At 37.7% G+C, this 22,155-nt stretch overlaps 1 protein-coding gene across 6 annotated transcripts in view; it reads right to left on the minus strand.

Annotated features, from left to right (window-relative positions):
- Positions 1-1,255: 1,255 nt before the first annotated feature.
- stard13b (StAR related lipid transfer domain containing 13b) overlaps positions 1,256-22,155 on the minus strand; it is a 96,968-nt gene continuing 76,068 nt past the window's right edge. For 5 of the 6 annotated variants that reach the window (XM_016479158.1, XM_016479169.1, XM_016479163.1 and 2 more), the window contains 13 exons: positions 11,426-11,497; positions 10,081-10,162; positions 7,602-7,665; positions 5,648-7,026; positions 5,257-5,427; positions 4,691-4,850; positions 4,153-4,351; positions 3,833-4,046; positions 3,450-3,570; positions 3,113-3,349; positions 2,789-3,006; positions 2,142-2,318; positions 1,256-2,019 (listed from right to left, as the gene is read on the minus strand). In XM_016479158.1, the coding sequence (XP_016334644.1) occupies positions 1,902-2,019; positions 2,142-2,318; positions 2,789-3,006; positions 3,113-3,349; positions 3,450-3,570; positions 3,833-4,046; positions 4,153-4,351; positions 4,691-4,850; positions 5,257-5,427; positions 5,648-7,026; positions 7,602-7,665; positions 10,081-10,162; positions 11,426-11,497 (3,212 nt within the window). In that variant the 3' untranslated portion in view covers positions 1,256-1,901. Of the gene's footprint in view, positions 2,020-2,141; positions 2,319-2,788; positions 3,007-3,112; positions 3,350-3,449; positions 3,571-3,832; positions 4,047-4,152; positions 4,352-4,690; positions 4,851-5,256; positions 5,428-5,647; positions 7,027-7,601; positions 7,666-10,080; positions 10,163-11,425; positions 11,498-16,273; positions 16,474-22,155 lie in introns of those variants that run through there. The other variant, XM_016479188.1, reaches the window with a different exon arrangement.

Consider the following 22,155-nt stretch of genomic DNA (forward strand, 5'->3'; position numbering starts at 1 on the left):
GCGCTGTGTGTTTCGTTGTGAAAGCGAAACTACTTTGTTTGGTCTTCCAAAAGAGGACGATATCCGCTTCGTCATGCCTAGAGCTGATCCGTGCTGTTCGCTGAGGGAATACATCAACTTTGCGCTGTGGATCGCCGAATCGGCTTTCCCCGTGGACGAAGCGGAGTCCAGCCCGGGGTCGTCACATGTGGTTGGCGCAAGCCCGCCAGACGCTCCTTTCTCGAATCCGCCGGCCGCACCGTTCTCAAGCCCGCCCGCCTCTGCTCACTCAAGCCCGCCGTGCTTTTCGTTGTGAAAGCGAAACTACTGTGTTTAGTCTTCCAAAAGAGGACACGACTAGAAATCAGTGGTTAAGTTGTATTTACAACACTGTTCCAGAACAGTTCAACCCAAATATTCAGATGTGTGCAGCGCATAGAGGAGAAACAATAATGTACAGTATGTGGAAAATAATGTGTTTTTGAACTTTAAACCGCATAAACATTTCATTACACCAAATACACAAAATAATGTTATTTTTAGCAACATCATATGACCCCTTTAAGCAAATGCAGGTGGAAAAAATAATAATAAAATTAAATTAAAAAAATCACTCTTAATTTATTGTCATTGAGTTACACACTACCATTTAAAAGTTTTGGGACATTAACATTTATTAATGCTTTTGAAAAATGTCTATTATGCTCACAAAGAATGCGTTTATTTGGTCAAAGATACCAGTAATAATGTGTAATATTACAATAATATTAATATTACAATTTATTACAATTGTGCTAATATAATTTAAGTGTCACATCCTTCAGAAATCATTCTAATGTGCTGATTTGGTGCTCAAGAAACATTTCTTGTTATTATTGGTTAAAAACAGTTGTGCTGCTAAATATTTTTGTGAAAAAAAAAATTCTTCATGAATTGATTAATAGAAAGCTCAAAAGAACAGCATTTATTTAAAATAGTCTTTACAAAATAATCTTTATTATAATATTTATAAATGTCTTTATGGTCATATTGTCACTTTTGAGCAATTTAATGCATCCTTGCTGAATAAAGGTATTCATTTCTTTAAAATAATAATAATAATAATACATCTTACTGACCCCAAACTTTTGACCAGGTAGTGTATGATTTTGATTATGGTTATGGTATTATTGTTGTTATGAAAAACTGATATTATATCAATAATCATGTAGATGATAGGAAGAAAATAAGCATCAAATAGACAGTAAACAAATTAATATTAATTCATTGACAAAGTTTAATTAAAAATCATCATCTCTTTATCATTAATGTAATCCAGTACTATAAAAGCAGGTCTGAGAAAATCAAACCCAAGTCATTTTGTCAATCCTTAAAAACAAGCAAGTGAAAATTCCATAATATTACACCCATTCATGGACAAACAGAGTAACATTTTGTACCATATGAATTAAACTGATATCTGTGCAAAGAGGAGATATCAGACACATGTATACATAATATTTATACTACATGAGCATTTAAATATATATATATAGTCTATACAAGATGTGTGTGTAGATACACACAAATACAAACAAACACATACATGGACATGCAGTGCATGCATGTGCAAATATAGATTTCTTTGTTAATTAAATAAAATATATGCTTCCCAGAAGCACTTAAGAGCTTAGGTGTCCTATACATTGTATAAGATCATATGAAAGAATAAAATAATTAATTATAATACAAATAACAATAGTTACAATAAGATAATATAAAAAATTAACAAGCCAAAGGTACATTGGTAAGTTGACGAACATTCCCATTTGGGTTTATTACCCAGACCAGGCAACTCTGCCCATTGTGCAAAAGGGCAGACATATCTCTGGGTTTATAGAGTCACAGAACTGAGATTTCTGTTTCCAGGATGATAACGGGGCTCAAATTTTTGTTTCTGGACCCTCTGTGTGGATTGGCTGGAAGGAATTGCGAATACGAGCAGCTTCAGCGGCGCAAAGGTGTCCGAATGCTTTGTTATACCAGTCCGGAGTTCTCCCCCTGAAAAAAAAAAGTGCAGGACGTGACCACACTGACGTGTATGGATTTCTATGAACAATGCAGTTACAGTCAGAGAATTCTATTTGTGTGTATGAGTGAGTCAGTCAGCTATATTTACTCACTTCAGGTCCACTCTGCAGATGTGGGTGAGTCTGGACTTGCCAGAGCCACAGGGCTCCAGTAAGTAATTGGATTCCATCACTATAGCTCTGATGCCCCCTATAGGCGGACAGTCCTCATGCTCAATAGACACGGACACCAGAGAACACGTCCCCCGTGGCAGATCCGTCCTCCACGACCTGAGCACAAACATCAGTGGAACTTTATAAAAAATCGCTGTCATCTGTGATCTAAACTGTAAATCCATCCACCCATCCTATTAATGATTTTCTTTTGGGGGGGGCTTACCACTCGTTTGGACCAATTAATTTTCTATAAGTTTCCAGTAATTTATTTTTTCTTATGTAATTTATTTTTGTAAGGATATTTCTGTGAGATATATGAAATGATACAACATAACGTTGCTAGTATTCGCTACACATATATATTAAATATAATTTAATTTAAAAATGTTTAAAATAAAAAACTAATTTACATGGCTTTCCCAAGTCTTTCCCAACTACCAAAATTCACCAGAATGCCCAGGTTTCACATGACTGTGGGAACCCTTTTATCTCATTCATTTAACCAGTGCTCCATAAATCTGTATATCGTTTAAAAAAACAGCAGAAAGCACCACGTCATTCCCTCAGTGAACAGACAGACCCACCTGAGCACTACAAAGTCTCTGCTGGGATGAGGAGGCATACAGTTGAGGACAAACTGGAAGACTTCCGTTTGCCTGTCCAGGACCTCACACACTTTCCAATTCATCAGATCCACGTCCCACAGGTGGCGTTCCCGAAGTACACGGTTTAGAACCACAGACGGAGGGGCTTCCACCTCCACTGAGACCCTCCAACGCCGCAGAGGGTTACCATCACCCACCTGGAGTTAAACCAAAGAACCTCACTTAGTATTCATTAGCAGTATTATCAAGATTTTATTTAATCTTTATGTCGTGTTGTGAAAAGTCTGAATTTTCCAATCATACCTTCTTATAGGACAGCTCTGTGTTGCCGGTGCTCTGACAGGACACCCAACCTTTGGCCTTTTCCCGTGATTCTTTGAGGAGACCCTGTAGCCTGGCCTCCATGAATGCAGGCCAAGAGCCTTCATCTTCCCCCTCTTCCTCTTGATGTTGCTGCTTGCAGAGCTCCTCAATCGTGGGAGCCTGAAGCTCGGCCTCCACGTAGGAGTTTCGTGATTGTGTCACCATTTCATGTGGAATCTGAGGGAAAATAAAACAATTTGTGGTCTGCATTAGGGACAATTGAAAAGGCAAATAAAGACCAAAAAATGAGTAAAGTATAGATGCGTGTGTGTCTCACCTCAAACAAGCGGTTACACTCTGTGATCATGTGTACCAGGCCCTGAGTGGCAGCCAGGTTTTCATTCAGGTCCTTTTGGTCTGGCCTCCCTGTAGCATACTTTTTCTGCATCTGCATAGCTCTGTAGACAGAATAGAAAATGATTTAGTTAAGATGACAATAAACTTTTCATGAAATTAATTTCAATAATTTAAGCAATTTTATAAAAAGTTAAATAATTTTATTTTAAACAATAAAATGTAATATTATAATAATAATAAATTCAATTAAAGAAATACATATTATTCCATATGAATTATTTGGACATTTTATCTGCCATATTATGATGGAGGAAATTAATACATTATATACTACAGTAGATCAATAGTAGATATGTTATCTACCTTGGTGCAAGATTGTCCTTCTTCAGGATGTTGAGATGAAAAAGTGAAGGTGCCAGACACACTGCAATGTTCATAGGCGTCATTTGATTCTCTTGCACTGAGGATGTGACATCGCTCAGGAAGCAGAGCAGTGTTTGCAGTACCTCTCTGTTTTCATCTGACATCAGCATGATGGCCGTCTGCACAGCCTGCAAGCGCTGCTCTTTGGGCACATCTAAAGAAGAAACAGGGATCAGGTGACTAAAGGAAATCTGTATTTCTCTTCCTAAATGCATGAGATGGATGTAGGAGAGGGGTTAGAGTTGTGAAGTGTTTCTTACATTGGTAAATGTGGAGGAAGGTTTCACCCAGTTTGCTGGTCAGAAGTGGCTCAGGCAGATCCCTGAAGAACTGTTTGACCATGTCGGCCACATCATATGCAGACTGGTCTTCATAGTTGACATCATCTGGAGAATACTCATTCATCTGTCTGAGAGCTTGGATACGAGACTTCACTCCTGACTTACGAAAAAGACCCACCTAGAACACACAAGACAATTTTAATAGTGAATTTTCTAGGATTTTTTAGGATGTTGAAAACAAGAAATTGTACATTAGAACTGTAAAGAACTTAAGCTGACTTATAAGGAAATATAATATAATGTGCACATACAGGATTATGTACATTCGCATTTAAGAATAATTGTTTAGCCCATTAAAAATTGTAAATAAAAGATAATCAGACAAGCATGATTACGAAAATAGGCTTCAGCATTATTTATTTACATTATTTTTTTAAATAAAATATTATGATACTGTTTTCAGATTGCCATTGGATGTTTATACAGTTATATTGTTGATTTGATGACCCTGACTAACCTGATCAAGGCATTGGCTCCTGAGGTAGCGCAAAGCCTGCTGGACACCGAGAGGTAAAGGTTGACCGAAGCGTTGCACATGCACAATCAGTGGAACCCCGAACACATTCTTATCCTTATAGTCTGGAACCTTCATCCTCTTCATAAACTTTGGCACAGACCTGAGAGGTACAAAAAAAAAAAAATATATATATATATATATATATATGTGTGGGGCTTTTATACAATATATAAGCTTCTATTTCCCTGGGGCATCTTTTATATTTTATGTTTTGGGAGGGGGTAAAGGCATCAACAGGCCTACAAGTAATAAAAGTAAAACAAACAATAAACAATAATACTCTGAATGAACTGAAGATTTCATCACAGTTTTATCAATAGCATTGTGTTTTATCAATAGGGTGTATTAATGATAGTGACCAGTAGAGGGCGAATTAATTAGGATTTACTGCTACTTGTCCATCTTGTGCTAATCACAATGACCACTAGAGAAGGAAGCTATAAGCTGCAGTAAAACAGTAACAAAAATCTCATAGGATCTGATCATTTTTTCCAACAGATTCTTACCAGGTCCAGCCATGTTTGTTGGACATGGAGTACTTCTCCATAATGGCAGTGAGACGGAGCAAGGAAAATTTCTGTAGCAAGCTAAGCTGGGCCGCAGATTGGCTGGTGATCTGAAGAGAGGCGACCGAATGGCTGAGGCGGTTGGAAATCTGGAAGCTAGGCCATCGCAAGCTAAACAAAGAGCAGGGAACCATGTTAGGGATTCAAATCTGGGGCAAATGAATGGCTGACTTTGAGGTGACAGCCACCTAAAATAGCATTTAAAACTACTACATAATGGTTTTTGGTGTACATGCATTCATGTTATTTTTAACAGTCAACCGATTCTATCCAAACTTAAAAGTTCTCAATGCAACACATATAGCATAGCATTGTTAGCACAGAATCTTACCGTCTTGGTCTGGTAAGTGAAGCCCCGACCCCTGAGTCTCTCCTTTCCCTCATTCCTATGGATTCTGTTTCATTAAGTGACACCCCATCCCTGTCTACATCATTAGGGTCTGCCTGACCCTCCTGCACTGAATGTTCCTCAAAATCCAATGTGATCTGGCTGGATGATTGCAGGTCGCCTTGCCTTTCGCCAACAAGATCAACTCGTTCCTTCCCCGCGTTTTCACTATTAGGCAATACATTCTTGGACCAGTGGTCCACGATCTGTTGCAGCCCATTAACATGCTGCAGAATATCATCCAAATGTGGAAAAAGGTCTTCCTTTTCCAAGTCTATGAGGTCGCCGGTGCTGGCATAGAGGTGCGAGCTGGGTACATTGTCGTAAATGCTGATCCGACTGCCTCGGTTGCAGCACTGTGTGACAGGTCGAGGTTCTTTGAAGCTAGGTGGATGCTGAACATCCGAGTCCATTCTTGCCAAGTGCCAGTTGATGGAGGCTGCCGTTGAGGGTGAAAGACTCTCGATGGACAGAGCTTTGGGAAAGGTTCCAGGCTTGTGATCTTTAGGAATATGGACCACCAGGTCCTCGTAGGAGTGGAACTCATTGCGTCGGTTCTGCTCAGCCACATGCTTACCCTGGATGAGACTGGAGAACACATCCAGGTCCTCCAGGTACATCCCACTGCGCTTGTGATCAGCCCGGTGGACGTTGCGTTCCTTCATGTTTGGCGTACTGACGGCACTCCCACTGGACTGGCTGCTGCTCCCTTCGCTGCTAGACTGGGAGGGCAACCCTATGCCGGAAGGTGGCTCTGCAAGACGCATGTCTCCATTGATGATATCCACACAGCGGAGAGTTTTTACAGTCTGGGGTTCTTGTTGGAGAACCGGGGCACTTATAACAAGACTCCTGTTCCCTCCGCCACCCATTGCTCCACGTAACTGCAAAGCTTCCATGCGCCGTAAGAACTCCTTAGCTCGTGTCCGTCCTCGCTTGCCATGTTTTACAGGCAGCGAACTGTAGCTTGAAAGTTCTGAAGAGAGATGGGTCACACCTAGTGATGTGGGGTCAGGCATGGCTGCAGAGTCCGAGCAGGTGCGGTGTGAGCTGTCCGAGTCTTCCGCACTATGCACACGAACGCCACCACTGCCGCCGCTGCTCTCGCTATGGAGGGAAGAGATCTCCGGCTCGCTCAAGTCAGTCAGAACGCTCTCGCTGCTGGTCGTTGTCCGCAGGGCAGAGTTTTCCCCTGGGTTCTTGTTCTCCACGCCCCTCAGCAGGCAATCGATGTCTTGGAGCCTGGACCAGCGGCGACTGCTCCATTCAAAGGTCCATTTGTCACTGATGGCAAAGAGGTCATCTTCATCTGAATCTTCACTCTGCAGGTTAACAAGGAAATGAGCAAATATGCCTTTATTTTTATTGCCATATCTTTTACTACATTAGCAATTCAACACAAGGCTTGAATACCATCCCAATTCTTTGAGAAAACTCTCTTTCTTTCACTGTCTCTTTTTTTCCTTTTTCCTTCCCCACAATCCAGAACCCCCAGAAGTAACAGTGTAGATTCACTCAAATGGGTTTTTCATGTTTTCAAAGGGCACATTCCTTCCTCTGTTAAACGATTACATAACCAGTGTGATATAACACAGTTTCTATTCAATATCTTTAGGTGATACAAAAAGAGATAGTATGCTTTAAGAAAGAAAACCATTATATCAATTCACACAAAGACAATGCTAGTGGCATTCTCATATATCAAGTTTATTGTGATAATAAAGGGTTGTAGTGGTTTTTATAGAGATAGTCCACGTGGCATTTGGTGCTAGTCACTATATAGCTTCTTTATAGGCATGATAACCATCCTGATTCTAGCAGCAAAACCGCCATAACATTAAATTGCAAGAACAATGCACATTACCGGAAGGTTAAATAGAAATAATGTATCACTTACTTTTTTCTTAGGAAGGTTCACGTCAAGTTTCATAGAGGCACACTTGTTTAATGTATTCAGTCGCCTGAATGGAGAAAAAAATAGATAATAATTTAAAATCCTTTCCTTCCGACTGGCTTTATTTTGCATGGCATATACAGTGGTGATGTGGACACAATATCAGCACAGCCTTCTGTGACCGTTTCTAACATAATCAAGCTATAAGATCTATGTCCCTGCTATCCAACACTCAGCTCTGGTGAGCGGCAAACCTAATTAGACACAATAATTGGCCAATGTCCTACTCTCTCTCATGGTCGCTTGCTTTTAATTGGCGAAAGCTTGCTAGCTGCAGTTGTCATGGTTTTCAATGGCCCTCAAGAGCAACTAATGTGGTGTTGATTCCAGCTGCCGCATAGTCACTCCTCCAGGTCTGAGAGGCCTGTTTTTCCCCTCAAATTCACAAAACACTACAAAAACCATAAGAGCTTGCTTTTCTTTGAAGCCATTCCCAAAACCTCCTGAAAATAGGTCTTTCTCTTTCAGTCACTTGCGTGGTCAGTCAAATATGAAAAATGATTTTGGGATGAAAGTAAAGCAGCTTTCTGAGCTTTTGACAAAGTCGTGGGCTCAAGCTTCTCCTTGAACTAATCTGTTAAATCACAGTGCATTAGTTTGAGTTACAACTGTTCACAATAAAGGTCTCGAAGCAACACTGCAACATATCAATATTTCCAATAAAAAGTAAAAGAAATAATGACATCCCTTCCTGATCTGAAAGCGTTGGAAGAAGATTTATTAAAAGCTGTTAATGCTGTAAAAGGAAATAAAAAATAATGTGGAAAAGATGACAACACACTGCGTGCCGCAAGCATGCATGGAAACCAAGCTGATGTTTGTGATGTAATAATCATGACATTTTATGACTCTTTATATTGTTCAGTGGTCTCTGTGTGTGTGTGCCATAACAGCAAAGACTTCAGATATAAAACAGAACAAAGTCAAGACATAATGTAGAGAACAGGCCACAGTCAATGGAGAACAAAGTTTAAACAATCCGCTAAATAAAATCCTGACAATACTGGTTACAGTAAGTTAAGACATCATTATAGTTTTTAACGTTGTTTTCATTGATTACATTAATATTTATTTTAATATTTAACTTTTTTAAGAAGTGTCATTATTAGCATGTTAGTTTTTATTGTGGTAAAATTTGTATTTGGAATTTCACTGGTATTGGTATTAACCACTGAATTTTTGGTATCACGAGAACTCTACATTTGGCAAAATATTATAAAAGTTATAATAGTACTTTGATGATTTTCTGACAATTCATTTATTAAATACTGATTGATTTGAAATTTGTATTCACCAGCAAATTGTAGATCGCAAAGTGTCAAAGAAAGGTTAAAGACGTGAGCATTGTCTCTGGTGCTTGCAAATATCCACAACTAACAAACTCCTCCGTGCTCTTACTGGGCATGTCTTGCTAGAATTGTTTAATGAGTTGTTCCCCTTCGGGGGCTGTAAGAAAAGTGAGAAGTCAGGGGGAGAGGTGGGAATGTCGGACATTGTTTCCCACACAACAGTAAACAGGTTTGGAATTTCGATGAGTTGCTTAAGGGTTGTTTAGAGTCACAGTAGATCGTCTTGGGTACGCCCCCCTTTGCCCCCAATGCTCTCCTACCAGGGCAGTCTCCAAGGCAACCAAAGTCACTGGAGGGCTCTTTTCATCTTAATTTGGGAATTCAAATTTAGTGTCTAAACGAGGAAAAGCTAACTCATTGAGAACATTCTGTACTTTATTTCTGGGAAAGCATAATGAGTGTAATTTACAAACTTTATTGAGTTAGTTGTTGCTTTAATCTTGACATTATTTACTTCTGAATTACAAGAAGATTGACATGAGAGAAACTACACTAGATTAGTGCTTAATAGATGCAATGCACAATGACATTAATAAAAAGAAAGAAAAAATTACTTTTGGGACCTATTTTCATTATTGATGACCATGTAAAAGCTATTGATTCATCATTGCAATGTCTGTGAAGAGTTACAATCCTCAACCACTGCAAAATAAATGTTTTAAATAGTGGTTGTAGATCTAAATGAAATCCTGTAATTGATGATTAGTTAATAATCATAAAATTGTCCTTAGTAATGAGAACAAGTCCTAAAAGTCTATTTATTTCTTCTGTTTTTATTGCTGTCATTGTGTATTGCATCTATTAAGCTCAAGTCTGGTGTAGTTTCTCTCGTGTCAGTCTTCATCTAAGGTAGAAGTAAATAATGTCATGATTAAAGCAACAACTGACTCAATAAAGTTTGTAAATTACACTCATTTTATTTCCCCAGTACAGAATGTTCTAAATGAGTTAGTTTTCTTATTGATTAGACACTGGTTTTCAGGTGTTCGTTAGGTTCTCCAAAGATTTGGGTACGATTATGGACTGATTTGTTTAGAAAGCATAGAAAACACCAAACACGCCACAGTCCTTACCGACATAGAGGTTCCACAAGGTCTTTGTCCAAGAAGTCATGATCTTTCTTCACAGGAGAGATGTCAATTGGAAATTGAGAATCTGTAAGGAAACACAGGCATATCCCATATCAACAATCAAGTTCATTATAGACAAACACTGGAAAAAACAGATGTCTTTTAGGGACCGTAATGATTTCCCTCTGATTCGTTAATAGGCCAATCTTGCATGTTCACAGTGAACACTGAGGAATCCAGATGCCCACACTCTTAAAAAAACCCTGACAACACATTCTTTCCAGAGCGATAGCCAAGGCGAAGAGAGTAGCTAACTTGTTTTAGACTTCCGGATGCTAATAAAGTGAGACAGGGTTTGCCCCCCCAAAAACTGAGCTTGGCTTTGAGAAGCCATTACGTCTTCCACTGAGTATGGTGTCCAACTTATGTAACGGGGTGACTGGATCCAGACCCTGCTGAAGCTAACATTCCACTGGTACAATTAAATGTTTCATCATATTTTTTGCTTTTGTGGAACGACACAGAAGTAAAAACACAGATTCAGAGAGAGGCACAGTGTTCTGGTTTTAAACTGCTGGAAATTCCAAAACAACACTTATGAAGAGATGCATTATGGGAAGATTCTGTTCTGCACATTGATGCCATGTCTGCAATGAGACGACAATGACGTATTAATATTAAAAATGAACAAAGAATGGATTGTATGACAGGATGCCATTTTCTTATATAATAAGCTTCAAATTCAATTATTGTCAAAAATGTAGATATGAAAATGTCAAATATTGTTTAAAATTATTGTCTATTTTGCTACAAAAAAGCCAATGTTTTTTTCAGATTCAAATAATATTTTTTTTCATTTAGTAGCAGACTTTTTAGTATGTAAATACTTGCTTACATGATTATATACTATATATTATATTATATTATATTATATTATATTATATTATATTATATTCAGATGTGGAAATGTACTTAGGAAATGAAAAATATATATCCCAGACCACCTATATTTCCCAGAGGACTATAGACTAACACTCCAAGATCAAAAGAGTTGCCAAGGGCAAGTGAAAACGGCAGTGTTTTTGAGGCAAGGTTATTCCCATGACCTCTGTCTCTCTTTGAAGATGTCATACTCTAGTATGTTCAAACGGTACCTCTTAACTCGAACAACATCGGAAACAATATCCCACATTTAAAGCTTGTGTTTGCCCTAAATCAGGCTGACTTTGTGAGCTGGCTGACATCATATAATTGCTTCGAAATCTAAAAAAACCTATGGCTTTACTGTTGGGTGTGATAACATTTGTGAGGTTTTCTAAGTTTATGTTCTGGTGTGGTGAAGCGTTACCTTCAAAGAGCTGGGCGTACTGGGGGAATCCTGCCGCTCGTAGCCAGTCACAAGCTTCCTTTGCCTCGATTTCTGCAACACACAAAATGTTTGTACCTTTCAGACTCATAAAACATCTCTATCTGTTCATACCTGTATATATATATATATATGAAGACAAAGAAGAAACAAAATTAGAGGGCCCGATTTCATGGGTCGTTTCGAACTTTGAGATCTTTGAGAAGTAAGGCATCTTTCTTAAATGTCTCTCTAAAACAAAAAACAATGCACACCATATTCACATAGATTTTTTGTGTAAAATAAAAATATCCACAATCCTGTGTATTTCAGTATTTAAGATACTCTCAAGACAGGGAAAATCAACTTGTGTTTGATTTCAATTAACTAATTTTTAAAAATGATAGTATTTCTTGCTACAAAAAAAAAAATATTTCCAGGTTTAAATTATCTATTTGTACATTTATATACACATATACGAGATATATTTTACCTGAGATCTATATTATTATAATATGCATATTATTTTCATAGAATACTACTTATTTTACTTGTTTTTCTTAACTCAGTAAAAATTTGTTATATTTATGTTTAATGTGTGTTATATTATTATTATCATTATATAATATCCCTAATATTTTGAGAATTTGCTTCTCAAGTGAATTTATTTTAAGCATGTTTACATAGCTTTACTGTAAAACAAAACAATAACACTGACTAAAAACTGACAGTGTGAAAGACAAAATGTTTTTCTTTGAAAACTTGCTGCATCCTAGTAAGGACACAGTGTAAAGAAACTAGGAGGACCACTCGCATATTGTTTCATAGACAGTTATCTTCAAAACTATTTTTAGAAGAGCTTGTGTGCTCTTGGACAGGAAGAACGGGAGGGACGGAGAGAGGGAACAAGAGTGAGGAGGTATTACATAACATAATCAGTTCTGTGTAATTTAATTATGTTTCTTTTCCTGCCACTGCATGAACAAGGTTATTCTTGTAGGTCAGGAACCAGCCAGTCCTGTGAGCCTGTAAAGTCTGCTCATAATCCTACCTGATAAAAATGAGGCACGCTCAAGATCTTTAGGATTAAGAGATCAGTTACATATTGGCAACAGGATCCTGTTGATATAACCAAAGACTTTTACGTGACATGTCCCAGCAGACGTCAGCTGACGCAGAGCTTATGGAGGGTTAACAATGAACAAAAATGTCTGAAGCTTTTAGTGATCAGCTTTGGAATAATGCTAGGAAACTGCATGATTAATATCATCTGCCTGAGGGCATGGAACATTCATAAATATATTGATTTGTGGGGCCGCTGAACAAAACAATTGGCTTAGAGTTGACCAAAAAGGTCAAAGACCACCTGGTCATTTAAACACAAGAGTGTGTGTGTGTCCCACATTAAGATATAAAAACGTGAAGAAACTCACAAATAAAATCTTGTAAATATCAGCAATGTCATGAACAGAAAGATTTTTGCAAAAGTTTTCTTTTCTACTGAGAAAAAAACACCTCTTAATCTCATGTTTCCTCAAAAGATCTCAGTAACGTCTCAAACTGTGCTCAGATTAAACAGTCTGCAATAAAACGTGAACGATTTCAATATAAACGCAAACATCTCTCATCAAAGTCTTTAAACTTCACATTAAATGAGCTATTCAATCCACATTTGTTTTTTAATAGTCTTACTGTATGTGTCAATAATTATTTAATTTGTGTTATTTTTATTTATTTTAAAAAGTTGACTCTATCTGAACAACTCCGAAAAAATCAAGAGCTGTTCTCACCAAACTTACACAAAATGTAATACCGTCTGCCAGAGAGGGTAATTTAAGTCAGTGTTTGGACTTGAAACAGCAAAATCTGATATTTACAAAACAATAAAAGACCATAAGCACATACTTTCCATTGTTTAAGATTGCATCGCATTTCAACCAGCTATCGAGTTCCTCAAGTTCATTGTCAACAAATCACAATAAAAGACATCTACAAATGTAGCCTGCTACATTTTATTACCATCTAATAATTACTAAAAGTCACATTCAATTTAATAACAATGTACTCTTTTCACAATAAAAAAACACTCCAAAACAACTTTACAGAAAATAGTGCCTTACAATCCCCAGCGATCAAGCCAAAAATTCTCTAAGAAGTTTCAAGATGAGAAAGAAACCGAGGGAGGAACTAAGACAAAAATCAGCAAGTTTAAACAAATGCAGACAGACATATATACACAGATACCCATTGACAAAATCTAGTGTAGGTAGATCCTGTTCAATCAATAAATACACAATATATCATCCAAAGCATCTTAACAACAATATTCTAGTACCTTTTTATGAATCCTAAACAAAATATCTTTAACAACCATTCGAATCATTCTCACCTTATTCAGCAATACAGTGACTCCATATAAGGTCACCGTAACTTATTCAACGCAAGTAAATACAATAATACAGCACCACAGCTCAAATCTCAATAGAGCCTGAATCTCACTCCAAAGTGCTTGACGACCCAAATCATGCCCCAAAGGGTCTCCCGCCCTCCAAGCATGCGGAGCAGTGTAGCTGCGTCAGAGAGCGAATCGCCTGGGTTTCCATTCATCGTATTGATAATAACATGGATAACCGTGGTGAGAATTCCTGCGCAGCCTCCACCCCACTAAGATTACCACTCTTTTGTGTCACCTCCTTTACCGAACAATACGGTTTGTTCACTTCAGCAGCTCCTGTGAGAAGGACTAAATGCTTCAGACGTCAATAGATATAAGATTGTTCTTTATGAGTCTCGAAACTCTCAGCCTATAGCTACTCAGCACAACTATAGCAGGAACCTCTGAGGGCTTTATCTTACAGAAGTAAACAAACGCATGTTACAAGCAAACATACTGGCAAATATTAGCAGATAAAATGTCCTTGAGGTTCAAAAGGCCATAATACAACTAACTACAAAATACAAACATTGATTGATTGGGCCATTTTTTAAATCATTTTTTTGATACCAATACTAAGTTTTATATTTTAATATATTTTTAAATGTAATTTATTCTTGTGATGCTGAATTTTCAGCAGTCATTACTCCAGTCTTCAGTGTCGCTTTATCACTTGATATGATGATTTGATGCTCAAACATTTCTCAAACATTTTGTGTGTGTGTGTGTGTGTGTGTGTGTGTCTGTGTGTGTGTGTGTGCATGTTTATGTGGTTTATGAGGACACAAATTTGTATAATAACATGGGTATGACATAGGTATTACAACGAGAAGGTGATTTATGAGGACATTTTCAGTGTCCCCGTAATTCAAAAGGCTTATAAATAATTCAGAATGAGTCAGAGACTTAAGACTGGTTTTGTGGTCCAGGGTCACACACACACACATATATATATATATATACACTTCATCAATTAAGGCTGGGTATTGATACATTTTAATCTGATTCACAAGCTCTCCATTTGATTCAGTTCTCTGATTCAATTTGATTTGATTCTAAATCATTTGGTATATTTCATATTTCTTTTATTGTGTTTTCATACATTGCCTATGTATGAAAGAAACAATCTCCCAGCAAATGTTAAATTATACAGGGAAACTTTTAACTTGTACATTATAAAAATGTATTTCAAAAATAACAACATGGACCTAAACTCTGCAGTTCAACTGCTATTTAACAGACATAATAATCAAACCAACCAATAACTGCTTTGTAGATACCAACTTAAGTAAACTTTAAAAGGCAATTCTTGTGTTAAACATTAATTAAAATAATATGTAAAACTATTATAAATTATAAAAACTCAACTTATTAACTCACTCGAAAGAGCATAAAACATGTCAAAAATGCTTTTTAATAGACAAATGAGCATCTATTTAAAAACAAATCTCAAAATATCAGCTAATTGTTCATCTTGACCAATAAAACAAATCATATTTGCACAACAACACTATGTGGCAGTCAACATAGTGCCTGTAATTGAAAGCTGAGTGCCATTCACCTGATTCAACATGAACTGAGGGAACCTCCTTTGTGACTAAGTGTCCATTCCCAGGAGTGCTGAGGGCAACTGTACGTCCTGTGCTGTACAGTAACACTGAAAGTGTAGCGGCATCTTTATCAACGTCAAACAGCTGCAGCCGGAACCCCAAGCTGGGAATTCCACGTCGCACAGCATTCCGTAACACTATCCCGAAAGCTACGATTTCTTTTCCGTCATTGTCCTTTCTCATGGAATCGGAAGGATAAAGAGCTCAGCTACTGGCTCGCCGCCAGCGGGGGAATCTCTCGCTTTTAAAAGCGATCAAACTGCGTGCAGTGTTCAATGACTGCCACAACAATAACTTCGTAACACAGCACGGCACCAACACAATGCTAAAAGCAGAGTGCCGCTAAATATGTGAGAAACACAGACACCTTCCTTTCCTCATTGAATAATAACCTTACGTAAAAGGCGGGATACGGTTTTCCCTCAAGGTCAGCCATGGCACACGCTGGCACTTTGGCAAGCTGTCACAAGTCCCGTTAGGAACTTAATACAATCAACAAAAAATTGGCAATTATTTGTAATTATTATTATGAGTGAAAATTGTCTCCAGGAAATGGCATAAAACATTAAAATAGCATTTTCTTACAAAATATACTCCAAGAATTTTAGTTTTATTTAACCTTGAAAAATCTGTCACAATGTTTAGCTTCACAGATGTGTGGATTCTGTGAATTATCCAAGTGTAATGCAATTTACACAGGCATGAAATGAGCAATAAATCAATACATTAGGCTTATTGCACTGTAAAAATTACAACGGAGTGGAAAAACAGATCAATGAAACACGATAAAGTCATAGATTTACTTACGAGAGACTTTCATCCTGAAAAAAAAAAACAAAAAACAATCCTAAAGAATTTCTTCTTTCTGAACCATCTTTTCTGTGCTCTCCTAACTCTCTCCTCTTCTGCTTCTTTCTCCTCAGCTTTTGTGTTTTTCTCTCTCTCTCTCACTTCCTATTTCCCTCCCCTTTATTTTTCACTCCCTCTCTCTTTGATTTATTCCAGCTCTCATTGGTTCTCAAGTCCAAGCCCCCTTCCAGTATCTACCCCCTCCGTTCCTCGTGCTTTCTTCGCTCTTCCACTTAAACCATCACAACTCACTCTTTCTCTCTTGGCACTGCCCTTTCGGCCACCCTCCAAGTGGCAGGACACTGGCAATGTGGGATTTTATTTTCTTCCCGTCTTATGATGTAATCTACCCCCCATTGATCCCATTCGTCTCCCAAACCTACAATCTAGCTCATCTAGTAAAGACTACAGGATGTTATACCTCCCTTAACTTTGAGTTTTATAGCTTGGGGGGGCGACTTTGTTGTTGGCAAAATCTTCCTGTACGAGCAAGCACTCTTCACTCTTAAAAATAATGTGGTTTTTTTTATAAGCATCTATGGTTCCAACATTTTTGGAACCTTTCAAGATTCTTTATAGTGTAAAGGTTCTTCAGATTTTTTAAAACATTCTTCATACCAAGCAAAAAATGGTTCTTTTAAGAACTATTGACTGAAAAGTTATTTTGGGGAAACCAAAAATAGTTCTTCTATGGCATCGTTTTGAAAACCTCCTTTTGGAAACTTTTGGAGTGTTGCTGGAAAACAGGAGGGGAGGGATGGACTGGGGGAAACCAAAATGATCCAAATTCCTGCAACGCCCCTCGGCATGATGGGAAGCCGTAGGAGAATGTGACATCACAAGCAGGCGATCATTAAAAGTGATTCACTGGGGGAGACATGGCATGCAACATTATCTAGTGTCAGCTAAGTGTCTGCTGCCCACCGAATATTACATACATCAGCAATGTGACCCAAAGCCTCATGGGAAGACCTTTGTGGGCTGTAGCTTCTGCAGTGGGATCAAACAATAAAGAAAGAAGACAAAAGACTGTCGCCAACAGAATGCCAGCAAACATTCCACTAAACTCAAAAGAACATCTTTGTTGTCTGATTGAGTTTTTACTTTAACGATGGTTTTGGACCGGATCATAGTTAAATTAAAACATTATTTACAAATGTTAAAACGGTATTTAGTATGTTAAATATTGAAAAGGCTTCAGACAATTACAACATTAAAACCAGGAACAGCAATTCTCAAGTGAGACTCTATAAAACCACCCTCCAAAAACACAGCATGCGTTATGAATCAGCCAGACGGGCCTGTGAGTGACTGAAAACAGCCGTGATACAAGCGCACAATCTATTACTGTAAAGCCTGATGCTCTCATTGGAAAACACCTGGAGATAATTCATGGCACAGAAACAAAGTTCCAGCGGCTGAGTCAGACGCCCCCGAGGGGATGCAGGCTTGACAGACACCTCTTGGAGCTCAAACACATGCTTTTTTCGACTGCTGATTCCACTTGCTTCCTTGTAAGAGGAAACTGGCTTCTGTACTAAACGACAGACAAACATGAGTCTGTTGTCTGTGGAAACCTCTGCCCTGGATGTGTCATAAAACATCTGATAAGACAATGGAAAAACTATACAGGTGCATCTCAATAAATTAGAATGTCGTGGAAAAGTTCATTTATTTCAGTAATTCAACTCAAATTGTGAAACTTGTGTATTAAATAAATTCAATGCACACAGACTGAAGTAGTTTAAGTCTTTGGTTCTTTTAATTGTGCACGACATTCTAATTTATTGAGATGCACCTGTATATCAAAATCAGTCAGGTATCGGTGGACCAAATATGTAGGTATAAACAAAGACTAACTATATATTTACATTTTCAAAAGAAAACATAAGTATGTTTTTGAAAGATGTCTCTTATGTTCATTAAAAGGCTGCATTTATTTTCATCAAAATACAGTAAAAATTAAAATAACTGTTTTCTATTTTAATATATTACAAAATTAAATTTTTTCCTGTCAAGCAAAGCTGAATTTTCAGCATCATTACTCCAGTCTTCGGCGTCACGTGATCCTTCAAACATCATACTAATATGCCGATTTGGTCCTCAATTATTATTTCAAAAATGACTTCTTTCAAAAACATTTAAAAAACATTTGGCTGCCATACTTTATATACACTCTAGTATACTCTTTCTGGATTGTGTTGACTAGCTGTTTGAAGCAAGATTGGCACCAGCATAGACATCCTATGGAAAAAAAAGTCTTATGATATTATTGTCATAACATGACATAAAAAGACACTTTATGAGTTTAATGAATAGTTTTTAAACCCGTGTTCAATTTCCGAAAGCTTTTATCATCAGTTGTACATTACTATCCCACATCCTGATCTAAAAGTAATGTCCTCGAACTAGAGCTAAATATTTACACGTGGTAATGTGGCTCGTATGCATGAAAAGAGACGTGATGAGGACAGGGACATGCAGACGTGTTCAAAATGTGTATACGCTCCATCTGGCTAGTAATACGGTGTGTCACACCAAAACAGACATATATCCAGCTCAGATTACCTTCTGCCTATTGTTCATTTGGGGGTTAGATTACGACCACACAATGCGTATAGTGTAAAGGGCAGCAAATGTATAAACACGTCTGCGGTTGAGCGGAACGTGATTAAAACATTACGGTCAAACATTTGGGACACTGGGTTTTTTAAAACACCATTCACTTTATGTGCCTACGTCAAATCAGTCTATAGACGTCAAAGAAGCATCCATGCCTCACCAAAACACATAGAAACTGGTAATGAGTCACCTCACCCAGTACCTAAACACATCTGACCAATGCATGAGCGTCATGTATATATTTGTCTAAATGGATATGTGGCAGCTCACTTGGTGAACCAGGCAAGATAAGACATAAGCAAAGAATAAAACCCTTTTTTATGTATCGTTTTGATCCACTGCAGCTTTCTACCATCACCATGCCTTTATCATTTGTTCTGGCCACTTTCATATGCCTTTTATGGATATACATATATATATATATATATATATATATAAATATATATATCAAAACATTAAGCATTGTTTTCACAAACATTTTTGAGAGAAACAAATAATTCTGTTAATTATTTAATATTTAATTTGTAATATTTAATTGAATGCACATTATATCCAATCATCCTTTTAATAAAATTAAACTAAAAAATTTGAAATTGTGCTAATATTGTGAAAATATTTAATTTTGTTCATTTATGATATATATATATAAATGCTACCTATGAAATTAGCCTTAAGATAAATTTTACAGTTTTTTTATGTCATTTTGCTAGTGCTATTAAATGCAAAACATAATTTGAGATGTGGAGAAAATGTGAATTATTTTCAGAGAAAACAAAGTACATAAATGACAAAATTGATATATACTGTTAATGGACTAGTGACTAGTTTACACAAGCATCCACAGTTGAAGAAACACCCGTGTGTGTGAAAGAGAGAGAAATGTGATCAAATGAATTCAACTCAGCTTGCTTGTGCTCAGTTGAATGCTTGAAGACTGACAGACAGTGCCAATGGCTAGTGAGAGCCTGGTCATCAAAATTCAGAAGTCTGGACTGCTGGCGCAGCAAAACGTGGCTTCACAGGGAAAAGCCCTGGGTCATAGTGGCAATGGTGTGGGAATTCTCCTCTATTATTTCACAGCCTAAGCTTTAATTAACATGAGCACCAGTGCTTCTGGAACCCCTAATGGGCGACATCCTACATACAATAGTCGGGAGTTAAATTAAAGAGAGGTACCACTCCATAATCTCACAATATCACACGTCCCTTGCTCGGTGGCAGGAGTTTTGCCGGTGGAGGTTCACAGCTGGGCTGTGGGCCAAAGGAAATTACAATCGCTGGGAAGTACGCACAAAAGCAGCCCTCCAGATAAGACATAATAAATTCTTCTTTCTGACAAAACATTTGGAAGAACTGCTGCCTTCCCGGTTGGCAAAAACAACACGGATTAGGTCAGCTGGGTTTTTTGGTAATACTCATTTCCCGACCACGTCACGGCTTCCAAACCAGTCTCATTTTATGATTAAAAACAGCAGGTACGTGTTAGCACCAAATCAGGGTTAATAAAACAAATAGATGTGAAGTCGCAGACAGATACTGTACTTGCGCCATTTCTGTGACTTTCCTCCATGGCATGATGTTGATGTTGCATGTCTAACTCATGCTATAAGCCAAAAAGAGCCATTTCTAATACAGAATTCTAAAGCAGTATCTGTTTGGCTGACCTCTTTCCTCGAAAAAAGCAGGAGTGTGGGTCTACCTTCAAAAGGCACTCAGTGAGAGCTTATTGATTTTGAGAGTGAAAAACATTTGTTGACTGCTGATAAAGCTCATTGGGTCATAAGTCACTCTGTGTGTTTGTGTCCTGAAATTAATTCAAACAAGACTGGCGCAGCTGTGGTAACACTCGGCTGAGCCGTTCAAGGACACCCACTGACTGTCTGCTTTCATCCACAAATCTCAATCTGGGCAAGCCTTATTTGAGGTCACTCTTGCTAGTTTTGTTCTTAGGCCTGGATGGAGTATTGGTATCTTTTAATATAGTAAATAATTTCAATGTATACAACATTCGTTTTAGTGTTCCGTGTGTGTAATTAAAGCAACATCTAAAAAAAAAAAAAAATATGGCCATTAAATCACACTTGTGTTGTTTCAAACATATATGTTTTTCATGGAACATTTGAAATTTGAAACCGGATCGCAGAGACAGTGAACTCAAGAAGCAAATCAGTGAACAAATCGTTCAGGCTGAATGATTTGTGCATGAATCAAAGCTGAAATGATCCAGGTTCAGGAGTTCTCAGGTTAATTATTAAGGAATGAGGGAATTAATTAATTGATTTTAAAAATATGGATAAATGGGAAAAAAATACTTAAATATATGCATTTAAAAAATATGCATTTTGCTCAAATTAAGATATGAATTCAAGACTTAAAGGGGTCATATGATGTTGCTAAAAAGAACATTATTTTGTGTATTTGGTGTAATGAAATGTGTTTATGTGGTTTAAGGTTCAAAAATCACATTATTTTCCACATACTGTACATTATTGTTTCTCCTCTATTCCCCGCCTTTCTGAAACGCGTCCTGAAAATCGAGGTGTGCTCTGATTGGCCAGCTATCCAGTGTGTTGTGATTGGCCAAATACCTCAAGCGTGTGACGGAAATGTTACGCCCCTACCATACTGTGATGACGTGTGCTGGCGCGACGAGACAAAACCAATAAAACCCATTATAAACGAGGCATTTGTTGCATCCATTGGGGACATATTTATGGATTATAATGACTTATACTGTCTTTTTACGCGTTGCGTTGCATCGCGCCACGTAAACATAAAACCATGTCTGCATTTGTGATCAGAGAAATGACAAACAACAAGCGCTACTCTACACTGCTCAAACGAACAGCTTGTATCACTCCAAAGAGAAAGGAAAACTTGAAATTCGCATCATATGACCCCTTTAAAATACAGCACACAACTTGTTTGGACTATTCTTGTGTCTTTTATGAAAAAGACCTAGATGAAGATTCTTCCAAGTAAAATAATACAGATTTAAAATGACATAAGTGGTAGGTAAATGATAAACTATATGAAGACAAAGTCCCATTAAGAGTACAATTGGATTCAAAATAGATGGTGGCTATCGAAGAACGTCTAGGTTACTTGTGTAACCCTCGTTCCCTGAAGGAGGGTACGGAGACGTTATGTCAGTCGTGACTGACGAATTGGGATCTCGCCCGAGAGCCCAATCACCTTCGAGTGTTAACTAAACAAGC

The sequence above is a fragment of the Sinocyclocheilus anshuiensis genome, unplaced genomic scaffold (assembly GCF_001515605.1).
Source record: "Sinocyclocheilus anshuiensis isolate Anshui unplaced genomic scaffold, SAMN03320099.WGS_v1.1 scaffold1170, whole genome shotgun sequence".
In the NCBI taxonomy this organism is placed as follows: Eukaryota; Metazoa; Chordata; class Actinopteri; order Cypriniformes; family Cyprinidae; genus Sinocyclocheilus; species Sinocyclocheilus anshuiensis.